Source organism: Acanthamoeba castellanii, assembly GCF_000313135.1.
Source record: "Acanthamoeba castellanii str. Neff unplaced genomic scaffold scf7180000084582, whole genome shotgun sequence".
Taxonomy (NCBI): Eukaryota; Discosea; order Longamoebia; family Acanthamoebidae; genus Acanthamoeba; species Acanthamoeba castellanii.
Window position 1 is genome coordinate 1 of NW_004457252.1, and position 21,696 is coordinate 21,696.

Here is a 21,696-nt window from a genome sequence, read left to right on the forward strand (position 1 = left end):
GTGTCGTGTCGTGCGATGCAGGTGGCCGGCGTATGCGCCGCTGGGGAATGAGGAGACGATCGAGAACGAGCTGATCGAGGTGCCCGACGGCGTGGTGGAGCTGGGCAAGCCGTCGGACTTTCCGTCGTACGGGTGGGACAACGAATACGGCCGTCGCCACGTCACCGTTCCCGCCTTCCGCGCCTCCAAATACCTCATCACCAACAAGTGCGTAGTACACGACGCGACACGCGACACGAAACGAATGGCACGACACGACACGACACGACACGACACGCGACACGAACCGAATGGCACAACACGACACGACACGACACACGCAACTCATGAAATCGTGACAGAGAGTTCTTGGCGTTCGTGGAAGCGGGCGGGTATGAGACGCAAAAGTATTGGTCCGACGAGGGCTGGCGGTGGCGCACGTTCCGCGAGGCCCGGTGTCCCACCTTCTGGGTGCCCCAGCCCGACGGCTCCTACAAGTACCCCATTGTCCCTCTTCCGTGTGTTGTGCGCGTGTCATGCGTCGTGTGTCGTGTCGTGAGCGTGTGCCGTGTCATGTGTTGATGATTTGTGTGCAGGTACCGCGCGATCTTCGCGGAGATCGAGATGCCCTGTAACTGGCCGGCCGACGTCAACCAACTCGAGGCCAAGGCCTACTGCAGCTGGAAGGGCGAGGGCTTCCGGTACTTCACGCATTCTTTTGTTCTGTATTCTTTTTTCAATGTTGTATTTTTATTTTCGTTTTCGTTTTCGTTATGTTTCATTTATGAAATGCTCACAGCAGCGAAAAACCAGGGTCATCACCGAAGCCGAGTGGCATCGTCTGCGAGGGGACACGCCGAGCGAGCTGAAGGGCCAGCCCGAAGCCGATCCCATCATGCGCAAGGAGTCGATCGGTACGACCGCACACGCACACGCACACCCCACACGCACCACCGCACGCGCGCACACACGATGGCTGACCGACGCGCTTCCCTCTTCCTAAGGGAACTACAACCTGCGGTTTTCGTCGTCGACGCCCGTAAACATGTTTGCGCCTTCGCCCATGGGCTTCCACGACGTGCACGGCAACACCTGGGAATGGGCCGAGGACGAGGCCGACGGTCTCCCCGGTTTCAAGGTGCGCACACGACCAACGACACGACACGACACGACACGACACGACACTGATGCGATGTGTGGACCGGTAGGTGCATCCGTATTACCTCGACTTCAGCACGCCCTGCTTCGATGGCCGCCACAACCTCATCATGGGCGGCTCGTGGGTCTCGACGGGAGACCAAGCGTCGGCCTACGCCCGCTATTGGTTCCGAAGGCATTTCTTCCAACACCTCGGCTTCCGATTGGTGCAAACCATCCGCCCGATCTCCCTGTACGCCACCGCACACGCACACGCACACACCGCACGCACCACCGCACACGCGCTCATCAGGTGGAATGATAGGAATTTGTATCCGATCGGGGACAATCCGCACAAGGTGACCGAGAACCGGTGGATCGACGAGAGCAACGTGTACGAGCAGAAGAAGCTGATCGAGGAGTACCTCCAGCTCCACTACGGCCGGGACGACGAGGTCCTCCCCTATCCGTTCACCGGCCTAGGCGAGCTGGCCCTTAACTTCCCGCGCAGGTGCATTATCGCAACACACCGCTTCTCGCTCGTGCGTGTTGTGTGGCGTGTGTCGTGTGTGCTCAGACACTCACCGCGCGTGTCGTGTGGTGCGTGGGGTGCGCGTGTCGTGTGCAGATGCGCGCAGGAGTTGAGCGAAGCGTTCAAAAAGTATTCGCCGAACGCGTCGGCGGCGGCCGACCGAGCGACGGCGCTCGAACTGGGCTGCGCCGTGGGCCGTGCCTCCTTCGAACTCGCCCGCACTTTTAGCTCCGGTATTGCGCCTCGCCTCGACACACACCGTCGCCTCCCATTTTTTTCCTCATGCGTGCGTGTGCGGTGATGCAGTCGTGGGTCTGGACTACAGCCGAGCGTTTGTCAACGCCGGCATCGCGCTGCAGGAGAAGGGCGTGCTGCCCTACAAGTACGCCACCGAAGGTCGGCTGCTGGCCAGCTCCACGGCGGAGGTGTCGCCCGACATCGACCGCGCGCGGGTCAACTTCATGCACGGCGACGCCTGCAGCCTGCCCAAGACCTTCGGCGCCTACGACGCCGTTCTGCTCGCCAACCTCCTCGACCGCCTGCCTGCTCCCAGGTATGAATCCAATCACGCACGCACACACACACACACACACACACGCACACACACACACACGCACACACGCACGCAAGTTTCGTTGGCTTACGCGTGTGTGGTGCGGGTGTGGCGAGTAGCAAGTGTCTGGAGGTGCTGCCGCATCTGGTGAAGCCCGGCGGTGTGATGCTCATCACCTCGCCCTACACGTGGCTCGAGCAGTTCACCCACCCCTCCAAGTGGATGGGCGGCTACCACCTCGGAGGTACGTTGTGTGTCCCATTTTCTCCTGTGTGCGTGCGTGTGCCGCGGGTGCGTGCGGTGCGTGCGTGCGCGTGTGGCATGCATATTAACATGTCTGTTTCACACCGTGGTGCAGACAAGGAAGTGCGTACGTTCGATGTTCTCAAGGAGACGCTGCAGGCCGACTTCGAGCTCCTGGAGCACAAGGACATGCCGCTGCTCATCCGTGAGCACGTGCGCAAATTCCAGCTCTGTGTCGCCCACGCCACTGTTTGGCGCCGCAAGTAGGCGCGGCGTACTGTGCAGTTCCCATATTTTCTCATAATGAAAACATTTTACCTCCAGTCACACAGCATTTTTGGTTTGAAAAGGTGTACTCCTTACGCCCGCCCAGCGTAGGGGAACTTGGTGACTTTATCTTCACTTCACTCAGGATTGCATGCAAAGCAAAGTAGGCCTCCCTATCCCTCTTAACCTGTGAGATTCAATGTTGGTGTTAGATAAGCCTGTGGACATCTGTTGTGACATACCCAGAATCAAGGACTCTGCTGTCCTGTCCAACAGAAGCAAGCTTAGAAGCATTACCAGAGGACTTCTGTTGGTGTTGGCTACCCCCTGAGGGGTCCCCCTGTGGTGGAGAAGTGTGCCAAGCAGCTCAGACAGTCTCCCCCAGCCCTTGTGGTCATGCATTAATGTTGTTTTTTAAGGGTGAAAAAAATGTTTACCAAGATTTTAAATTGGGGAAATTGGGGATTTTAGAGATCTTACCCACAATTAGCAAGCAGATGCCAGGGCACCTCGGCGGCAGCGATCAAAGCGAATTGAGTGAGGAAAGCGATTGGTTGCCTCCCGAAGGTTGTGACGAACACGCGGAGGATGAGGAACTGCTGCCGGTGGAAGATGAAAGTGAAGATGCTGATGACGCGGAAGAACAGATGACGGCTGGCACGAAGAGGAAACGAAAAAACGCCACCCCATCAGCACCGCTGAAGAAAAGGGCGCGGGTAGAAGAAAATGAAGATGAGAGCGAGGAAGATTGCGATGATGGAGCGTTCGTGTGCGTGTTTGAGGGGTGCGGCAAGAGCTTCAACCGCGAAGGCAAGCTGGCGGACCACCTACGCACCCACACCGGCGAGGTACTACACCCCCCCCGCGATTTCCAATCTTGCTGCGAAATTGAATTTCCTCCTGATTCGCGATTTTTGTAGCGACCCTTTGTATGCGGTTTCAGCGGATGCGAGAAGCGATTCACGCGCAGTCACCACCTGAAGCGCCACGAGCTGTCGCACACGGGCGCTAAGCCGCACAGATGCGACCACCCCGGCTGCGATGCCGCATTCCTCACCGCCCAGCATCTGCGACGCCACCAGCTCCAGCACCGCAAGGACAAGCCCTACGCCTGCGGCGAGCCCGGCTGCGACGCGCGCTTCGCCAAGCACGGCCAGCTGCAGCGCCACCTCTGCACCGAACACGACCACGCCTTCCCCTATCCGTGCCCCGAGCCCGGCTGCGCCAAGGGCTTCCTCCACCCCAGCCAGCTGCGCCGACACATCGAGGGCGTACACAAAGGTGTGTATCGTGTCGTGTCGTGTCGTGTCGTGTGCTATGCTCCGTGTTGCTGACAAGTGGTACGACACGACACGACACGACACGACACGACACGACACGACACGACACGACACGACACGACACGCAGGGGAGAAGCGGTACGTGTGCGGTGCGGAGGGGTGCGGCCAGGCGTTCGGAAGGCAGAGCGAGCTGGTGAAGCACCGGCGCGAGGCGCACTCGGCGGCGGCGATGGCACTGGCCGGCGACGCGAGCGCGGCGGCCGAGGGGCCGGCGACCAAGGGCGAGTTCGCGTGCAACACGTGCGGGCGCACGTTCACCCGCAAGTCGGGCCTCACGCAGCACCTCCGCATACACGAGGCTGACTCCACCCAGCCCCTCTTCACCTGCGAGAAATGCGGGTGCTCGTACACCAAGGTGCGCACACACCGCACACGCACACACAGCATGGCACGCGACACGACACGACACGCGCTGATTTGAGGTGGTGCGAGTAGAAGAGCAATCTCGCGACGCACATGAAGGTGGTGCACGACGGTTTGCGTACGTTCGTGTGCGAGGAGCCGGGCTGCGGGAAGGCCTTTGGCTACAAACACCTCCTCCAGCGCCACACGCTCGCCAAGCACTCGCCCAAGGTAACCCACCTTACAACAACTCATCATGGCCATCACGATGTGTGCGTGTGCGGTGTGTGCGATCGTGTGCTGTGTCGTGCTTCACGATGTGTGCGTGTGCGGTGTGTACTCATGATGACGGCGCCCAGGAGGAGACGGCGAAGCGACCGTCGACGAGGAAGAAGAGGAAGTTCGACGTTGTGCGCGACTTCCTGGGCGTGCAGGCTCCGCCACTCTTCAACCCGACGCCCTACGTCTTCGACTCGTCGGCGTTGGCCGACGGCGACGGTGCCCTTGCTTCCATGCCGCCGCCGCTGCGGACTGGCCCGGCCGGAGCCGACGCGGCTTCATCCTGTCTCCCTTCATCTTCCTTCTCTACACTCGGGTGAATAGTGCATTGACCTTTGCTCTCCACAACCATTGGTATCAACCATTGGTATCGATAATGATTTTGATGTGGCATTGAACGGGGGTGGCTTTGGGCAAGAAATGGGAGTAGTGGATTGGAATTTGGAGAGGGGGGGCAGTGAATTGGTGAATTGAGTGTTTATTGGCACCTGCGGAGGGCGGATGCTGGCAAGACCCGATAAAATGGACGCGCAGAGGGACCACGTCACTGTCGAACGCTTTACTGCAGGGGGGAAGCATGGGTTAGTGAAAATGATCACAGAAGTAAGTAAGATAGTGGAGGGCAATAGATGTTTGGGGGGCGGAGAATTAATTTCAAATGGCGGGTAGAAGGCAGCAAGTATGGCAGATAATTCATAGCAATGGCTGACTTACCATGTTACGGGGATATTTACTGGATCTCCTCCTCATCGGCCTCATCGACCTCGTAGAAGCCCATGTCGAAACCCTGCTCCTCGAGGGCCTTCTTGAGTCCGCCCTTGGTGAGGAGAGTGTGCGAGATGCGCGCCTCCTTCTCGGCCTGCTTGAAACGGATCTGACGCATGTTCTCATCGGCCACACGCGTCGTGTAGCTCTGCCAGCCGCCGAAGGCGGTTCCTACCACCACCGATCCGACGGTGATGACGGTGATCTGTCGGTAGAGGAACGACCTAAGAGACGCCGGCAGGTGAATTCCCTTTCCCATGCTGTTTTTACTGATCGATACTGATGTGAATGATCAATGAATCAAAAAGCACGGAGTGGGGCCGGCGGATATTGCCCAGAACAAAAAAAAAGTCGAAAAGAAAACGGGCGATTCACCAATTTTCCATCACTTTGCCCAACCGAAAAATACGCCCGATTATAGAAAGGTATTTAAAATGTGGACGTGGTCGTTGCGTCGAGTGGACAGTTGTGCACTTATCAGCGTCAAGAGAGGAAAGACTTGAGCGTGGCCGAGCCCAGAGCACTACCGTCCTCCGCGCCCAGGAAGCCGCCGAAGCCAAACTTGCGCACCTGCTCCATGAACGACCCGCCGACGACGCCCATCGACCCGTCGGCGCCGCCAGTCGCCGGTGTCGAGGCCGAGAGCAGCGGCGAGCTCGGGAGCCGGGCGCCGAACCTGTCGCCCGCGAACTGCGGCAGCTGCTGCTGGTGCTGCTGCTGATAGCCCGACGGCAGATCTAGGCCGAAGCTGCTCGCCACCGGCCCTGTGCGCGCGTGTGCGTGTGCGGTCAGCACATGCGTGTGTCGTGTTGCGTGGCGTGTTGCGTGTCGTGCGTGGCGTACCCTTTTCCTTGCCCTTGACGACGGGCTCGGTGATGGGCAGGTAGCGGAAGCGGGGCGCCGATGCCACCATCGGCAGCGTGTTGTACTGATCCCCGTGAGCGCCCTGCACCTTCCTGCAATCGCACACACATCACACGAGTTGGTATGCGTTGTGTGTGGTGTGTGTCGTGTGTGTGGTGTGTGTGGTGTGTGTCGTGTGTGTGGTGTGTGTGGTGTGTCGTGTGTGTGGTGTGTGTCGTGTGTGTGTGTGGTGCGTACACATCGGTGTAGAGCGGGTGGAGGGACACGAGGGGTCCGAGCAGGGCAGCCGATCGCGCGTAACACTGCTGCTCCATCCGATTCACGTGCGGCCCATAGAACGCCCGGTCGATCGGATCCAACTGAAAAGAAAAGAAAAGAAAGAAAGAACCAGACACAGAACGATGAGCCTCGTGCGTGCCGTGCGTGTGCGCCGTGCGTGTGGTCGCGCGTGTGCCATGTGCGCGGTCGTGCGCGTGTCGTGCGTACCAAAGTCTGGAGTTGATTGTGTATGGCCTTGATCCGGTCCTTGATGGCCGAAGGCTCCGCCAGGTCGCCAGTCGCCGAGTTGGAGGTCGCGGACTCGGCGAGTACGGCCTTGGCCAGGTCCGGGTCGGCCGCGTGCGGCGGCGAGGCCCCGGCGGCCAGCGCGTCGCAGAGGAACTTGGCGTCGAACATGAGCTGGATGGCCCCCTCCTTGCTCACCCGCTCCCGCACCTCCGCCGCATTCGCCAACCGCCAGTAGTGCCCGCACACCCTGTACCGCACACGCCGCACACACAACATCAGCGACACCGCACACGCCGTACGCCGCACACGCCGCACGTACCCGAGGAGGAGTTGGGAGGCGAGGTAGTGGAGGACGGCGTGGTCGGGCGCGTGGGCGAAGGTGCGGTGGATCTCGCGGCAGGCCGAGAAGAGGAACGACAGGACGTAGGGCGACGCCTGGTAGGGCAGGTAGAACGTCTCCTCCACCACCGTCTTCGCGCTGCCGCCCTTCGCCGCCTGGCCCTTCCCGCCTGTCCACCCGACCCGTGAGTGTCGTGCCGCGCGTGTCGTGTGTCGTGTCGTGTGCGGTGTGTGTCGTGCGACAGGTACCTTCGTCGAGAGATTCGACGGCGACGGTGATGGGCTGCCACTGCATTCGTCGCTTCTCCCGCTCGGACCAGTCGTCGGCCTGCAGCGCCTCTCCCAGTCGAGCCACTGTTCCCCGCGCATCCCAAAACGTGAGTACGTGTCGTGTGTCGTGTCGTGTCGTGTGTGTCGTTGGTCGTGTCGTGTGTCGCGTGTGTCGTGTGTGTCGTACGGAGGGTGTGAGCGAGAATGTGGACCCAACGGACGTGAGCACGCAGGGAGAGTCGCCGGAAGGTCGACTGGAGCTCCTGCAGCTTCGGGTGCAGAACATTGTCCGCCTGGCATTGTACACCACACACCACATTAAATGAATGACATAAGAATATCACATTTTACACCACAACGCCACGTCACGTTAGACCGCACACGCACACGCACACGCACACGCGCGGTGTGAGAAGCACCTCTTCGTCTTGGCTGTGCTTGAGAGCCAATCGCCGGTTGAATGCCTTGGCGGCCGTGTACGAGTAGCCCTTGCCCTTGAGCGCTCCCGCGTCCACCCCGGGTTGTGTGGTCTTGGGCAGCGCAAAGATACGTTTGAGCTGGACCGAGTGCTGCACGATGGCGCGGCACGCGCGGCCGATAAAGAGCGCCTGCTCCGTGCGCTCCTCCACACTTATCTGCTGCTGCTCCTTCCCTCCGGCCTCACTCTGCCAATAGCGCGCGTGTCGTGTCGTGTCGTGCGGTGTGAGCACTTCGTGTTGTGTGCGTGTGTCGTGCGTGTGCGGGTTGTACCTGGGCGAGGGCGGTGAGTTTGTCGTCGAGCTGGGCGAGGAGGGCCGAGAGGGCCTGGTGGCAGCTGTCCTGGAGGAACTCGCGCAGCTTGAGCTCGCGCCCGCGCTCCTTCTCCTCCCGCTCGCGCCGCCGCGCCTCCCGCTCCGCCTCCTCCTCGCTCCCCATATACCCCGCTGCCGCCGCCGTCGTCGTCGAGCCCGACCCCGCATCCGCGATCCTCCGCCTGCGCGTGCTGTACGTTCCCGACCCCGACCCCGACCCCGACCCCGACCCCGACCCCGACCCCGACCCGTGCCAATCTGTCGCGTGGCCGTGTGGTGGTGCGTTAGGTTGTGGAATGTTATGGAATGCATAGAATGTGGTGTGGATGGAAGGAAAGGAATGCGTACCGGTAGTGGTGGAGGTGGCGGTGGTGAGGTGGTGGAGGAGGTGGGCGAGGTCGAGCATGCAGGCCTCGAGCTGGTGGTCGAGGTGGCCCACGAGCTCGGAGAGCCGCGGGGTGAGCGTCGCCGCCTTCTGCCTGAGCGTGTCGAAGGCCTCCCCGCGCCGGCTCAACGGCGTCGCCGCCCCCATGCGCCCCGCCTCCACTCGCCACACGTAGTGCCCCATCGACAGATCTGCATGCATGCGTGTCGTGTCGTGTCGTGTCAGCTGAGAGGGGAGTGTGTCGTGTCGTGTCGTGTCGTGTGCGTGGACCTTCGTCGGAGCGGAGGAGGTTGAGGGCATCGGAGGAGGAGACGAGGCCGAGGTTAACGGAGCGGAACCAGAGCTGGATGACGTTGCGCGAGGCCTCGGTAAAGGCCTCGTTGAACACAAAGTCCCACACGTCCAGCCCGCGCTTGATCACCAGCCCACACACCTGCGCCCCGCACACCCCGCACCACGAAGCTCAATCAACTCCGCGTGTGTCGTGTCGTGTCGTGTCGTGTCGTGTCGTGTGGCACGCACGTGCTTCCAAATTTCCTCGGCCGAGGGGAACTTGGTCACGTCGCCCGGAACTGCGGGGAACTCCGGGTTGTCCATCGCCTGGAGCACCCGCTGGCGAATGTGGTCCAGATCCCTGCCGCCGACCCCCAAATAAGAAACATGCGCGTGTCGTCTGCGCGTGTCGTGTGGTTGATGTGTCGTGTCGTGTCGTGTGTGGTGTGTGCGGCGAGGGCGGAGGCGGTACTTGGCGAGTTTGATTTGGAGGAGGGCGTGGCGCAGGCCCCATCGCAGGCTCTCGGCGATCGAATCGAGCCACATCTTGCAGCCCCGCTCCAGATCTGCCTCCGCAATTCTGCGCAGCCCCCGATCACTCTATCGTTAGCCACCACGCCGCACACGCACACAAGGACGCTGCACACGCTCGCCGCACACGCACACAAGGACGCCGCACACGCGCATCGCACACGCACGTTTGTTGTGATGATGCGGAGGAGGAAGAGGCGGCGGTGAGGCTCGTGGTGTCGGGCGCGCGGAGGCACTGGGTGAGGAGCGAGGCCGGGAGGCCGAACGCGGTGGCGGCGAAGTGGGACGAAAACACGATGCCCAGCAGGAACAGCGCGTTCTGTACCAACCGCACCAGCCGGCACATCCGCTCCACCAAATCCTCTGTCCCCCCCCCCACAAGTCAGCGCGTGCCGTGTCATCTGCGTGTGCGGCGTGTGCGGCATTACCGAGAGGGAGGGCGTTGGAGGCGTTGGAGGAGGAGGTGTCGAAGAGGGAGAGGACGAGCGTCTTCTGGGCCTCGAGGAACACGTTGAGGGCCTGCGTCACCGACAGGTGGTCCAGCAGGACCAGCGCGCACAGCGAGCCCGCGTAGTGCTGTGATCGACCGGACACGACACGACACGACACGACACGACACGACACGACACGACACGACACGACACACAGATCCACGTTACGTGCGCGTCCGATCGTGTGTCGTGTTGCGTGTGCGTGTGCGCGTGTCGTGTCAGAAGAGGATACCTGTGGAGAGACGCCGCTCTTTTGGAGCTGTGCGCGTGCGTTCTGTCGGATCTCGCTCGGGAACTGGCTGATGAGGGACCATTGCCGCGGCATCAGCGGAATCGATTTCTGTAACACACGCGACACACCGCACACACCGCGCGGCACACGATCGATGGTACGACAACACGACACGCACAACACAGTTATAACTGAGCTTCGAGAGATAAAGCGTTAGTATGGGATCGGGAGGGAGTTACGAGGAGCTGGGCAAAGGCGGGGTTGTGGACGAGTCGCGAGTGGGCCTGCTCGGCCCGCGTGTAGAGGAGGGTGGCCTTCAGGTAGTCGTTGGCCTCCACGCTCGACCAAATCTGATGCCACGCCACACACATCAATAACGTGTCGTGTCGCGTGTTGCGTGTGTTGCGTGTGTCGTGTTGCGCGTGTGCGACAAGAACCTGTTCGGGAGCGTCGACGAGAAGCTTCACTTGAAGGGCCACGTGGTAGCGCTCTCTATGCGCCGCCCGGTTGCGCTCCTCCTCCCCGCCGCTGGCGCTGTCCGTCGCCGCGCCATTCCCTGCGCCCACCCCAATCACCATCGTTAGTAACACGACACACACGACACACGCGCGACCGCACACACGACACGCGCGCTACCGCACGCGCACGCAGCGTGGTACCGTTGGCGGCGGTGGCGGGGCCGGGCTTGCGGAGGTGGGCGAGGAGACGGGCGGTGTGGTGGTCGAGACGCTCGAAGCAGCCGGCCAGGCCCTCTGCGGCGGTCTTCATGGCGATCACCGAGTCGGCTGAGTCGATGAGGTCCCGATACCGCGTCCTGCGTGCGCGCACACACGCGCACACACGACGACACGTTAGTGACACACATGGCACACGCAACGAGCACTCGGCGCATGGCACACGCGTGGCACGTGGCGTCTACGTACCCTACGAGGCGGCGCAGTTCGTGCTTCTTCTTTTCAATCTCATCTCTTCGTTGGCGAGGGTGCAGTGTGATGACGTCAGAGAGATTTTAGAGATAAATTGAATCCACGATACTTGACCAAAAGATGGGAGAAGAAGGAAGGAGAAAGAGAATAGATTGATGGAGAGATGAAAGATGGAAGAGAAGGGGGGAGTGAAAGGGTACCTGGTGAGGTCTTCGCGCACTTTGATTTCGGCGATGGTGTGGCGTTCGAAGAGCTGTCGCACCTCCTGCTCCATGAGCGACTCTGCACTGAGAGGCGCCTTGTACATCTTCTCTGCGCCTCTTCTTCCACCAATTCACAACAAACACATCGATTTGTTTGCGTTTATTCTTTTGTTTTTTTGTTGTTGCTGACGTCACCAAAAGAACTTTTAATGAATGTAGCTTCACTCTCAGCGTTGGAGGAAGTATGGTGTATTGTATGTTCATATGATATTTACATGTTTACATGGTGGCATGGTAGCAAAAGATGTAGGTATGTACATTGGTCTCGATGGCCCATGGCTCTCTGGGTTCAGTTGGTCTCCCTGCGCTTGCGCTTGCGCTCGCCCGAGGCGATGATGGTGCACAGCCGGCGCACCACCACCCCGCCGATCCACTCGCCCTGGAACGTCTCGCCGGTGCCCGCCTGCGCGTAGAAGCCCTCGCCGTGCATCTGTCCGTCCTTGAACATGCCGCGGTAGACGTCGCCGGCCTGATGACGGCTGTCGTTGCGGTGGCCTCCGCCACCGAAGAACAGAACGCCGAGGCCGTTCTCTTTGCCATCTTTGAACGGACCCTCGTAGCGATCGCCGTTGCGTCGGAAGTAGATGCCGACCTCCATGCGGTCCTCGGTCCAGGTGCCGACGAAGCGGTCGCCCTCCCTCTCGTGGCCGACGCCCCACACGCGGACGCCCGTGCCGTGGAAGTTGTCGTTGCGGAACTCGCCCTCGTACCACCCACCGTCGGCCCAAGTGTACTAGAGGTGGGTGAAAAAGATATAAGTAACAAGTCTTTGGCCGAATATCATCATCATTATCACTGCATAGTTTGCATACCTTGCCGCGGCCGTGCATCTTGCCCTCGGCCCACTCGCCCTCGTAGTAGGAGCCATCGGCGTAGGTGTAGCGCCCGCGGCCGTGCATGTCGCCGTCGCTCCACTCGCCCTCGTACTTGTCGCCCTCCCACTTGGAGCCCTTGCCCCACACGCGGACGCCCCAGCCGTGGCGCTGCGAGTTCTGCCACTCGCCCTCGTACCACGACCCGTCGGTCCACGTGTAGCGCCCGCGCCCGTTCTTCTTGCCGTTGGCCCACTCGCCCTCGTACCAGTCGCCATCGCTCCACATGAACTTGCCCGCGCCGTCCTCCTCGCCGTCCTTCCACTCACCGTCGTACCACGAGCCGTCGGCCCACATGTACTGGATAGATACGAGAGGTGGTTGATCAGCAATCAGTGGATCTTCATCATCACCACCGTCATCATGACTGCATTGTTTGCATACCTTGCCGCGGCCGTTCTTTTCGCCGTCGCGCCACTCACCATCGTACGAGTCGCCGTCGGTCCACTTGGACAGGCCGCGCTCCTCCTTGCCCTCGCGCCACACGCCCTCGAAGTAGGAGCCGTCCGCGCCGTACCAGTAGCCCTTGCCGCTGCGCTTGCCCTCGGCCCACGTGCCCTCGTACAGGCCCCACGCCGACTCGTCCTCATCGTCTTCCTTTGTCACCACCTGCACTCCGTATCTGTGCGTAGCGAGTGAAAAAAAACTTGAGCGTTTTGTAGAAGATGCAAGATGTAGAAGATGAAGATGACGAATGGGCCCAGCTGAGCTTAGCTGAGTTCTTTTTGAGCGGGCTACGTACCCTTGGAGCTGGTCCTCTGCCCACTCGCCCTGTAGGGTGCCTCGGTTCTGGACCTTCTTCATGCCGACGCCGGTGCTCAAGGCCTTGAGCTCGACCTTGGACTTGTAGAGCCAGATCCAGTCCTTGCCGAAGGCGAGGAAGTGCTTGTTGGTGGTGGCCACAACCTGGTCGCCGTAGTGCTTGAGGCACATGTCGCGCCACAGGGTCTGGTCGTTGCCGAGGCAGTAGAAGAGCCGAGCGGCGGCCGACAGTGCGCAGACGTCCCTGGCCGAGTTCATGTGCTTGAACACCAGCGTGATGACCTCGTTGGGTAGCGGCGCGAACGCGCCCAGGTTCACATCAAGGTCCTGTTAGGGAGAGGTGCGTAAGACGATGCTGCCCGATTTGATGGCGTAGCAGAAGGGCAGTACCTCGGTTGAGCTGAACGAGGACCGGTAGGCCGACTTGACGTGCTCAGATGAGGTGAAGCTGCATCTGTTCTGATCCAACACGGCCAACATCTTTGGTGTAGCGCGATTTGTGATTTAATTTGCGTTTCGAGATTGAGCGATTTGAACGATGATTCGGTCGCGCTCGTCGTGTCTGTTGGGTTCAGGGCTGGAGAATCGAATGATGAACAACGTTGGCGCCTTCTTCTTCTTCTATGCTGTTGTGTGGAGTGAGACCTCTACATGGCGGCCGTGGTGGGCCACCAGGTTGGGACTGAGCTACGCCGCAGGAGAAAAGCCGAACATGCCACCTCTTTCCGCCGATTTCAGCCTAGATTTCCCACGAAAGGACTACAGCGCAAGTCTTTGAATTCCGGTTGGCCAATTTAAAGTGCCCACTCAAAGTGTGCAGCTTGCCGCAGCGGGCGATGAGGTGCCTGTGCGGGTTCATTCTGCCTTGGTCCCGCGAAATATCATGGTCCTGACCGCCCTGTTGGTCTTGTCTCATCAGTTGATGGATTGGCGATACCTGAAGTAATCCTTGAGGATGGGAACGATGCTGCTTGTGGCAGAGTAGGTGTTCACCACAGGTTTTCCAAGCCCTGCCTCCCTTTCCTTCATCTCTCCTGGGTCACTGGAGCCGCACGCACACCGCTTGTGTGGTTGTGGAGGAGAAGAAGATATGAATGACAATTCTTCTTTTACGCCTGGCTGAAATTGTGGCGTCGCAAACATCAACACCAACATCAACACACCATCACGCTCATCTCTCGCCCTCGGTAGAAGTGGTCTGGTTCTGCTGCGAGGCCGTGCTGTTCTGCACAAACTCGAGCACTGTACACGACGAAGAAGAAAAAGAAGAGAACATGCAGATGCGGTTAGGGAAAGAACATGAGCGACGTGGGAAGGGGAGAGGTTGGGCCGCGGCGTACCCAGATGTCTGCCGTAGAGATGAGTGTCCTGCAGGCTCTGGAAGGCGTTCTTGGCCTCCTGCTTCGTGATGAAGTCCACGAACGCGAAACCGCGGGCGCGGCCGTCCATCTTCTTCGGCACTCGCACGCTCTTGAGCTGCCCGAACGTCCTGTTGTGTGCCACAATCATCGCCAACATTAGCACACGACACACGCACGCACGCACGCGTCGCACGACACGACACACGACACAAAGGAATGCGTACGCAAAGAGCTCACGGATTTCGGCCTTGGTGGCCTCGAAGGCGACGTTCTTGACGAGGATGGTGCAGGTGGGCTTCATCTGGGTGCCCTGCGCGGCCTTGCGCTTGTTGCTCTGCTGCTTGGTGTCGGCCTTGCGCCCGCCCTTGGCAAAGGTGATCTCCAGCGCGTGGTTGTCGAGCTGCTTGCCCTGCAGCTGCTTGATGGCCTTGAGCGCGCCGTCGCGCTTGACGAACTCGACGAAGCCGTAGCCCAGCGAGATCATCTGGCCGCCCTTCTTGACGTCCTTCCGCTTGGCCACCGTCACGCTTCGCACCGGCGCCACCTTCTCGAACATCGTCCGCAGGCCGTCGTCCGTCGTCTTGAAGTTGAGGTTCTTCACGTAGAGCGTCGTGCCCTCCAGCCGCTCCATTTCCTCGGCCTCCAGCAGCTTGCTCTTGTCTGCATTCACCACCACCATCGTGTTAACACCGCACACGGCACGACACTGCACGACACGCACCACCGCACACGCACCTGTGACGGTGGTCTTGATCGGGGCGTCGTCGTCGTCATCGTCGTCGGCGTCTTCGAGCGATTCGGGCTTGTCGGGCTTCTGACCGATGATGGCGAGCGGCGCCCACTCGAGATAGAGCGGCACGTGGTGGAACTTGGTGTAGGCCAGGTTCTTGAACCCGCGCCGCGCCTCGCTCGGCTCCAGGTACTCGATCAGCGCCAGGGTACGCGCCGGCGGCAGGATTACCTACAACGAATCGCCGTCATCGTCATCAGCACGTGTTGTGTCGTGTCGTGTCGTGTCGTGTACCCTGGAGACGCTGCCGAATTTGGAGAACATGTCGCGGAGCTCTTCGAGCTTGGTCTGGTGGGGGATGTTCTTGACCAGGATCATCGTCTTGCTTCGTTCCACCTTGCCCTCGGCCGCCATGATCGCCGTAATCCCCTCCATGTTGATCCCCTCCTACAAATACATGACGAAACCAACAATAAAAGAGAGAATATGTAAAACAATTATTACAATAACATAACATCATAACATAACATTAATATAAATAGAATGGAGGCGTACATTCTTGAGGTAGGCCTTGGTCTCGCTGATGATGCGGGTCTCGGCAATGGCCACTCGCGTGGACATGTTGCCGTCCTCGGGGTTGAGGATCTCCTGCTTCGTCACGCCCAGATTGGCTGCCACCGCATCCAACACCGCGTCCGTCTGCGTGTCGTGTCGTTGGTTGTGTGCGTGTCGCTCCCGGTCAGCCACGCCGCACACAACACGCGCACAACAGCACAACAGCACACACACACACACACACACACACACAGCAGGCGCACACACCTTCATGAAGAAGGGATTCCAGTTGTGGGAAGACGAGCTGGACTCCTTGAGTTTCTGCTCCTTCTTCTTGCGGAACGACGTCGCCTCCCCGTCGTCCTTCTCCGGGGCCGGTCGCACAGGCGCCATCTTGGCCGGCATAATATGCAGCAGACGACCCTATAATAGCAACCAAGTCAGCGTGTGCCATGTCGTGTGGTGTCGTGTCGCATGCCTCGTGTGCGGTGCGTGTCGTGTCATGCGGCGTGTGCGGTGCGTTTTACCTGGAAAATGGAGCCGTCGAGGGCGGCGTGGGCCTGGGCGGCGACCTCGGGCAGCATGAAGGTGACATAGGCCATGCCGCGCGGCTTCTTGGTCTCCCTGTCGATCGGGATGTGCACCTCGGAGATGTCGCCGTGCTTCTTGAAGAGCTTGTAGAGGTCGTCCTCCGACGCCGAGAACGGCAGGTTGCGCACGAACAGCCGCCCCGTGTCATCCTGCTCCTCCACCTGCTCCTCTTCTTTCTTCTCTTCCTCTTTCTCTTCCTTTTCGTTCTTCTTCTCTTTCTTCTCTTTCTTCTCTGTCTTTACCTTCTTTTCCTTTTTCTCCGTTACTTCATCTTCATCGTCTTCTTCTTCATCGTCATCGTCTTCGTCGTCCTTGCTCTGAACATTGTCATCGTCGTCATCGTCTCCATCGTCGTCGTCGTTATTCTCTAATCGCATGAGATCGCCGACGGAGATGGTCGGCAGGGCCTCGCCGCCCGGTGCGGCATCGACAGCAGCAGCCGCCGCGGGCATGTCCTCGTACATCTCGTCGCTGTCGGACCCGTCCGAATCGCCAAACTTGAGGTGCGTCTTCTTCATGAGCTGGCCCTCGCCGCCGGTCTTCCTGTTGCGCACGGCCAGCACCACCTCCTTCACCGTCTCGCCCTCCTCCAGCTTCCTCTTCTTCACCTGCAGTCCATTCAAAAGAAAAAGAAAAAAAGAAAGAAAAAGAAGTCAATGTTTTGTTTTATAATAATTATAATAAGAAATGCAAAAATATAATAATATTTTTATAAATGCGACAATAATAAAGAAGGCGGCACCTGCTTGACGACGGGCTGCTTGGATGCGAGCTCGGTGCCGGGCGTGGGCAGCAGGAGATCGTTGGCCCACACCTTGCGCGCGTCCGCCGATTGCCTGGACTTGGACGACGACAAGAAGTCCTGCGCAGTTCATTCATCCACGATGAGTTATTATCAAGCACTTAAAATAATAATAATAATAATAATAACAACAATAATAATAATAAAAATTCCGGGCAAGCGCACCGTGAGCAGCTGTGGGTCGCTCTTGGCGAGCTCCTCCTTGACGTCGAGGATGTCCTTCCACTTCCTCTTTCGGTCCAGCGCCTTCTCCTTCTTCTCCTCCACCTCCTTCTTCTTTTGCTCTGTTGTGTGCGTGCGTGTGTGTGCGGTGGTGCGTGTGCGGTGGTGCGTGTAAGTAACGATTGGCCATTTCTCGAGTGGCGGAGGAGAGACGGAAACCAACCTTTCTGCTCGTGGAGCGAGCTGCCCTTGGAGTACTTACTCCACGGACGCGGCAGCGCAGTGTCGCCCACCTGCAGGTGCGCACGCGAGGTGGACGGCGTGAGCAGAAGAAAGGGCAAAAAACACCGAAAAAGCGAAAAAGTCACGGTATACCCGTGACGTACCGGGCGAGCCATCTCGACGCTGATCTTGGATGTGTCGATGAAGGTGTTGTTGAAGAAGTTCATGGCGGCCTTAGCCTCCTTCTCCGTCCGGAAGCCGATGAAACCAAACAATCGCGATCTCCCATCGCTGTGATGCGCGATTTGAATAAATAATTGCAGAAAAATCACAAAAGCGTTTGAGATGGCGTACGCGGTCTTCATGATTTTGACATCGGTGACCTCGCCCCTTTGCCCAAAGTGCTGACGGAGTCGGTCCTCCTTCATGTGCTTGGGAATGTTCTTCACGCAAAGGCGTGATGTCGGTGCAGACCTGGTCGATGCCAGTGACATATAAGCCGAAATCGCGAGATGAGATTAAATCAAAAAGTAAAACGGTTGCGTACATGTTGGGTTTATGCTGCTTGTGCGATGGTTCGGGCGAGGCTTGTGAAGGGAACGACATCACGCGCTCTCTCTACTCCTGCAGAAGTCAGAATGCCAAATGGACACAACGTTGCGATTCCACTTTTCTTCTCTGTCCTACGAGAAAAGAAAAAAAGAAAAAATGAAGCCGAAATAAATAAAGGATAAATTATTGCCATAATCCAGCAAAAGGTGAGGTGCGCTGATTGGAAGGACCCGATTGCAGAAGAGAGACAGCACAGTTCAACATGTTGGCGCACTTGGCATCGCTTGTGGAGCAGGACGCGTGGGAGCACACATGGGAAGACGAAGATGACGATGAGCCCCAGCAGCCCATCCCCGCCCCCATTTTCCAGGCACTTCATCCCCCCCTTTCATCCTTCAGCCTTGCTTTAGCCACGCACTACTTGCCCAAAATCACAAGATCATGCATGTGGCGCTACACGCAAATGCAGATTTTAACTGTACACACTAAAAAAACAGGTGGAAGGCAGCGTAGCACTGCCCTCTTCGGGTGTGCGACAGCTGATCGTGGGGCTCTACGGGGCCGGCTCTGCCTTCGTCAGCTGTGCCTTTGCCGACCGTCTGCAGTCGCCTGCAGCGCGTGTCGTGCTGCCTCCCGCCGTACTTGCTACCCCTGTGCCCTATTCGCTCGCGAGCGAGTGCGGACCCTCTCACACGAAGCTTCGTTTCGGGCGCGCAGAAGGAAGGAGGCAAGAGCGAGGACGTGGCGACGGTGCATCAAGTGGACGATGCCACCCTTCTCGTAGTGGGGCTCAAGGCCATCCCCGCCGATCGCGCATTCGCCTTCACGCGCCTCCTCTACCAACACCTGCCCGCTCCCGAAGAGTACGACACGACACGACACGACACGCACACTCCTCGGCTTCAATTGACACTGGCCGTGGTGATCAGGACTTTGATTTTGCACAGCCTGGGCCGACATGAGTTCCACTCCTCGTCCGACGCGTACTCCTCTTCCACATTCCGCCTGCTGGAGACTCGTGCCTCGCGAGTACGTCAGCGCCTCCCATCTCCCTCGTCTCACCTGCATTTCTGATTGTGTGTGTGTGCGTGTGTGTGTGTGTTGTGTGTGTGTGTACGTGCGTGTTAACAGCAAAAACGTGAGAGCTCGCAGACCAAGCCGCCGTGCGCTTACCTGGAGGTGCCCAACATGGTCGAGGGTGCTGCCGCTGCCATCGTTTCCCACGTACAGCCCTTCATACCCGTAGTGGAACCCGTCGGCCCCACAACTCACATTCTTTTACTGTGATCCCAGTTGGAGCGGCGAGGCCAAGTGGGCCGATTGATGGTGAGTGTGCTGGGCGAAGAGCCCGGCGGTCGCCTCGGGCTCGAGGCCGTCCAGGGCTTTGCTGAGGTCCTCAACACCTCTGGCGGCGGCGACAGCCTCCTCGCGCTCACCGACGCGCAGCGCGCGCAGGCCGCCAGCGCCTACCCGGCAGCCGTGAAGGCCTTCAACGCGCGCCTCTCCCTCCCCAAGACCAGCATCTTCCTCTAATTCCCCTTTTCTCTTTCTTTTCTTTGCTTCCTTCCATAAACTTGCTCTGTGTCACATGATTGGGGGACTCACCCGTATCAACGCAATCGCAAAGCAGACGATGTCTACCATTTCGGTGATGGCTCTGACGTGCAAGAAGGACAACAACGCATTTACGGTGTTGCTCATCTACCCTGAATTCGGCAATGAGGGGTGCAAGAAGGTGAACTATGCTCATTAATGATGATGAATGCGGTAATGGCCCACCACTGGGGCGTTTGCCGCAAGTCCTGCGGCAGCTGCGGCGAGCCACGCGCCGCGCAAAGGCCTGCAGTGTAGACTGGCTGTATACCGGGTGTGTAGACAGTGACGATGGTTTTAGCTCCGAACCGCCCTACAAGTACCGCAACCGAACTCTCCACTTCTTCTTCTTCTTCTCCGTCGTCCACAACATGGCTTCACTGCGCACACGGTACGTCCCCGCCTTGGCCTTCCTGGTCTGTCTCGAGCTCTCGATCCTCCTCCCCGCCCGTGCCGACGTGCTGCGCGTCTCCCCCGACTCGCCGGCCATACTGCCCTCCATACTGCCCGCCGCCGACGACACCAACATCAACTTCCCGTCGATCATCGCCGTGCCGCCCTGGCTCCGTGCGCGAGGCGCGCTGGGCGCCTACTACATGTACTTCAGCAGCCACAAGGGCGCCCACGTGCGGGTGGCCTACGCCGACTCGGTCGAGGGGCCGTGGACCGTCCACCCCAACGGAACTGACATCACGCTCGACCGGGTCGCCGCCGTCAACAACGACTCGTACGACCCGGCCAAGGGCCACACGGCTTCGCCCGAGGCCTGGGTCGACCCGGCCGCGTACCAGGTCCGCATGTACTACCACTTCCGACTACTCGGGCTGGGCCACCAGGCCGGCTACGCCTACAGCGAGGACGGCCTCCACTGGAGCCTCACCCCCGGCGCAGTACACCCGCGGCCCTACCTGCGCCGCTTCGTTCTGCCCAACGTGGGCCACGGCCCCGGAGGAGCCGGCGGAGAGTACATGATCGACCGCGACCTGGGGGTGTATAGGGTGGTGACGAAAGACCAGTTTTCGGGCCGACCAATGGCGTTCGAGCTAGTGAACCGGTTGCTTGGCAACGTGCTGGCCAATCTGAGCCTGATCAACGGCGACGGAGAGACCGGATTGGTGCGCCACGTCGGAGTTGACTTGCTGCCCAACCCGCTGGCGCCCACCTCGGTCCGGGTCTACGCCACCCGCATCGGCGACGCGCCCGAGCGCATCGTCGCCACCCGCGTGGCCCTGCGGGACTGCGCCCTGCCCGTGGCCGCTTGCCTGTACCGCGATCCGTCGCACTGGGCCGCGACCGAGGCCGTCGAGGTCCTGCGCCCGGCCACGTTCCACGAAGGCGCTGGCGAGCCGGTGGTGCCGTCGGCCAAGGGCGACGGTCCGGCCTACCGGGTCAACCAGCTGCGCGACCCCGCGCCTTACTACGACGCCGGCAGCGGGCGTCACTACCTGGCCTACGCCATCGGCGGCGAGTTCGGCATCGCTCTGGCTCAGCTCACCGGGGCCGATATCGAGCCGTGAGCCTTCGCCAACACCAACATCACATCTGGGATGCCAGCGATGTCTGTTCTTCTTTTTCTTGAACAATTAAACAGCGGCCACCCTCTACCTGCTGGGCTACAAAGGGAAAGACCAACTTGCGGTGGCAGTCGGCCATGAGACCGGCGAAGTTGAAGTTGATGACGGTCTGCTCGTCTCCGTAGTCTGGCGTTGGGGGTCGGTGCGGCTGGGGGTGCGGCTCGGCGAAGGCGACCCAGAGGCTGAGGCCAAGGGAGAGGGTGGCGGCGAAGAAGACGATGACGGAGATGCGGATGAAGTGGCCGACGTTGAGGCCGAAGAGGAGGGAGAGGCCGAGGAGGTGGCGGACGGAGACGCCGGCGAGGCCGTTGGAGACGCCAACGGTGTTGGAGACGCCGATGAAGTGGGCTACGTAGAGGCCGACGAAGAGGGAGAGGCCGTTGGAGAACCCGCGGCCGACGACGTTGGAGAGGCCGATCAAGTGGGCGACGGAGAAGCCGACGGAGAGGGAGTCGGCGATGCTGAGGGGGAGGTCGACAGCGAAAACAGCAAAACGTTGGTAGTGTCGAAAGGCGGCTGCGGAGTAGGGCCAGTATCTTTGACTAGGCATCAATGATGAAGGTTCAGAAGGCTCGGACGAGCTGTTTTCAGTTTCAGTTTCAGTTTCAATC

General features: G+C 59.8%; 8 protein-coding genes across 8 annotated transcripts; 4 read left to right on the forward strand and 4 right to left on the reverse strand.

The window, feature by feature from the left end:
• Window positions 1–22: 22 nt before the first annotated feature.
• On the forward strand, window positions 23–2,711 carry ACA1_048030 (generic methyltransferase; the record flags this gene model as incomplete). The annotated part of the gene is made up of 11 exons (XM_004332979.1): window positions 23–207; window positions 342–476; window positions 576–680; window positions 793–893; window positions 984–1,117; window positions 1,188–1,369; window positions 1,430–1,627; window positions 1,745–1,845; window positions 1,955–2,201; window positions 2,321–2,445; window positions 2,560–2,711. Coding segments are annotated over 11 exons (1,665 nt in total), but the record flags the coding sequence as incomplete, so codon positions are not given.
• A 647-nt stretch (window positions 2,712–3,358) lies between these two features.
• Window positions 3,359–4,992, forward strand: ACA1_048040 (zinc finger, c2h2 type domain containing protein; the record flags this gene model as incomplete). Its single annotated transcript, XM_004332980.1, has 5 exons — window positions 3,359–3,559; window positions 3,632–3,982; window positions 4,161–4,406; window positions 4,487–4,624; window positions 4,753–4,992. 5 exons carry the CDS (start codon window positions 3,359–3,361, stop codon window positions 4,990–4,992), a joined length of 1,176 nt encoding a protein of 391 aa, XP_004333028.1.
• Window positions 4,993–5,402: 410 nt separating this feature from the next.
• ACA1_048050 (uncharacterized protein) lies at window positions 5,403–5,696 on the reverse strand (the record flags this gene model as incomplete). Its single annotated transcript, XM_004332981.1, has 1 exon — window positions 5,403–5,696. The coding sequence occupies one exon, from the start codon at window positions 5,694–5,696 to the stop codon at window positions 5,403–5,405; it is 294 nt and encodes a 97-aa protein (XP_004333029.1).
• Window positions 5,697–5,920: 224 nt separating this feature from the next.
• Window positions 5,921–11,353, reverse strand: ACA1_048060 (Vps51/Vps67 protein; the record flags this gene model as incomplete). The annotated part of the gene is made up of 21 exons (XM_004332982.1): window positions 5,921–6,201; window positions 6,281–6,393; window positions 6,539–6,660; window positions 6,788–7,055; window positions 7,128–7,317; window positions 7,397–7,501; window positions 7,605–7,710; window positions 7,837–8,082; window positions 8,168–8,466; window positions 8,557–8,784; window positions 8,864–9,026; window positions 9,116–9,227; window positions 9,339–9,446; window positions 9,565–9,760; window positions 9,826–9,973; window positions 10,121–10,228; window positions 10,360–10,470; window positions 10,558–10,676; window positions 10,828–10,934; window positions 11,044–11,088; window positions 11,247–11,353. 21 exons carry the CDS (start codon window positions 11,351–11,353, stop codon window positions 5,921–5,923), a joined length of 3,282 nt encoding a protein of 1,093 aa, XP_004333030.1.
• A 245-nt stretch (window positions 11,354–11,598) lies between these two features.
• Window positions 11,599–13,423, reverse strand: ACA1_048070 (MORN repeat domain containing protein; the record flags this gene model as incomplete). Its single annotated transcript, XM_004332983.1, has 5 exons — window positions 11,599–12,042; window positions 12,122–12,481; window positions 12,566–12,803; window positions 12,924–13,270; window positions 13,334–13,423. The coding sequence occupies 5 exons, from the start codon at window positions 13,421–13,423 to the stop codon at window positions 11,599–11,601; spliced, it is 1,479 nt and encodes a 492-aa protein (XP_004333031.1).
• Window positions 13,424–14,114: 691 nt separating this feature from the next.
• On the reverse strand, window positions 14,115–17,794 carry ACA1_048080 (RNA binding protein, putative; the record flags this gene model as incomplete). Its single annotated transcript, XM_004332984.1, has 13 exons — window positions 14,115–14,185; window positions 14,284–14,432; window positions 14,529–14,964; window positions 15,040–15,265; window positions 15,329–15,481; window positions 15,590–15,733; window positions 15,857–16,012; window positions 16,117–16,788; window positions 16,923–17,042; window positions 17,148–17,266; window positions 17,368–17,437; window positions 17,531–17,657; window positions 17,721–17,794. The coding sequence occupies 13 exons, from the start codon at window positions 17,792–17,794 to the stop codon at window positions 14,115–14,117; spliced, it is 2,517 nt and encodes an 838-aa protein (XP_004333032.1).
• Window positions 17,795–18,457: 663 nt separating this feature from the next.
• ACA1_048090 (uncharacterized protein) lies at window positions 18,458–19,451 on the forward strand (the record flags this gene model as incomplete). The annotated part of the gene is made up of 5 exons (XM_004332985.1): window positions 18,458–18,556; window positions 18,636–18,781; window positions 18,848–18,947; window positions 19,050–19,142; window positions 19,212–19,451. Coding segments are annotated over 5 exons (678 nt in total), but the record flags the coding sequence as incomplete, so codon positions are not given.
• A 431-nt stretch (window positions 19,452–19,882) lies between these two features.
• On the forward strand, window positions 19,883–21,028 carry ACA1_048100 (Mimivirus related hypothetical protein; the record flags this gene model as incomplete). The annotated part of the gene is made up of 1 exon (XM_004332986.1): window positions 19,883–21,028. One exon carries the CDS (start codon window positions 19,883–19,885, stop codon window positions 21,026–21,028), a length of 1,146 nt encoding a protein of 381 aa, XP_004333034.1.
• Between the last annotated feature and the right edge of the window lie 668 nt (window positions 21,029–21,696).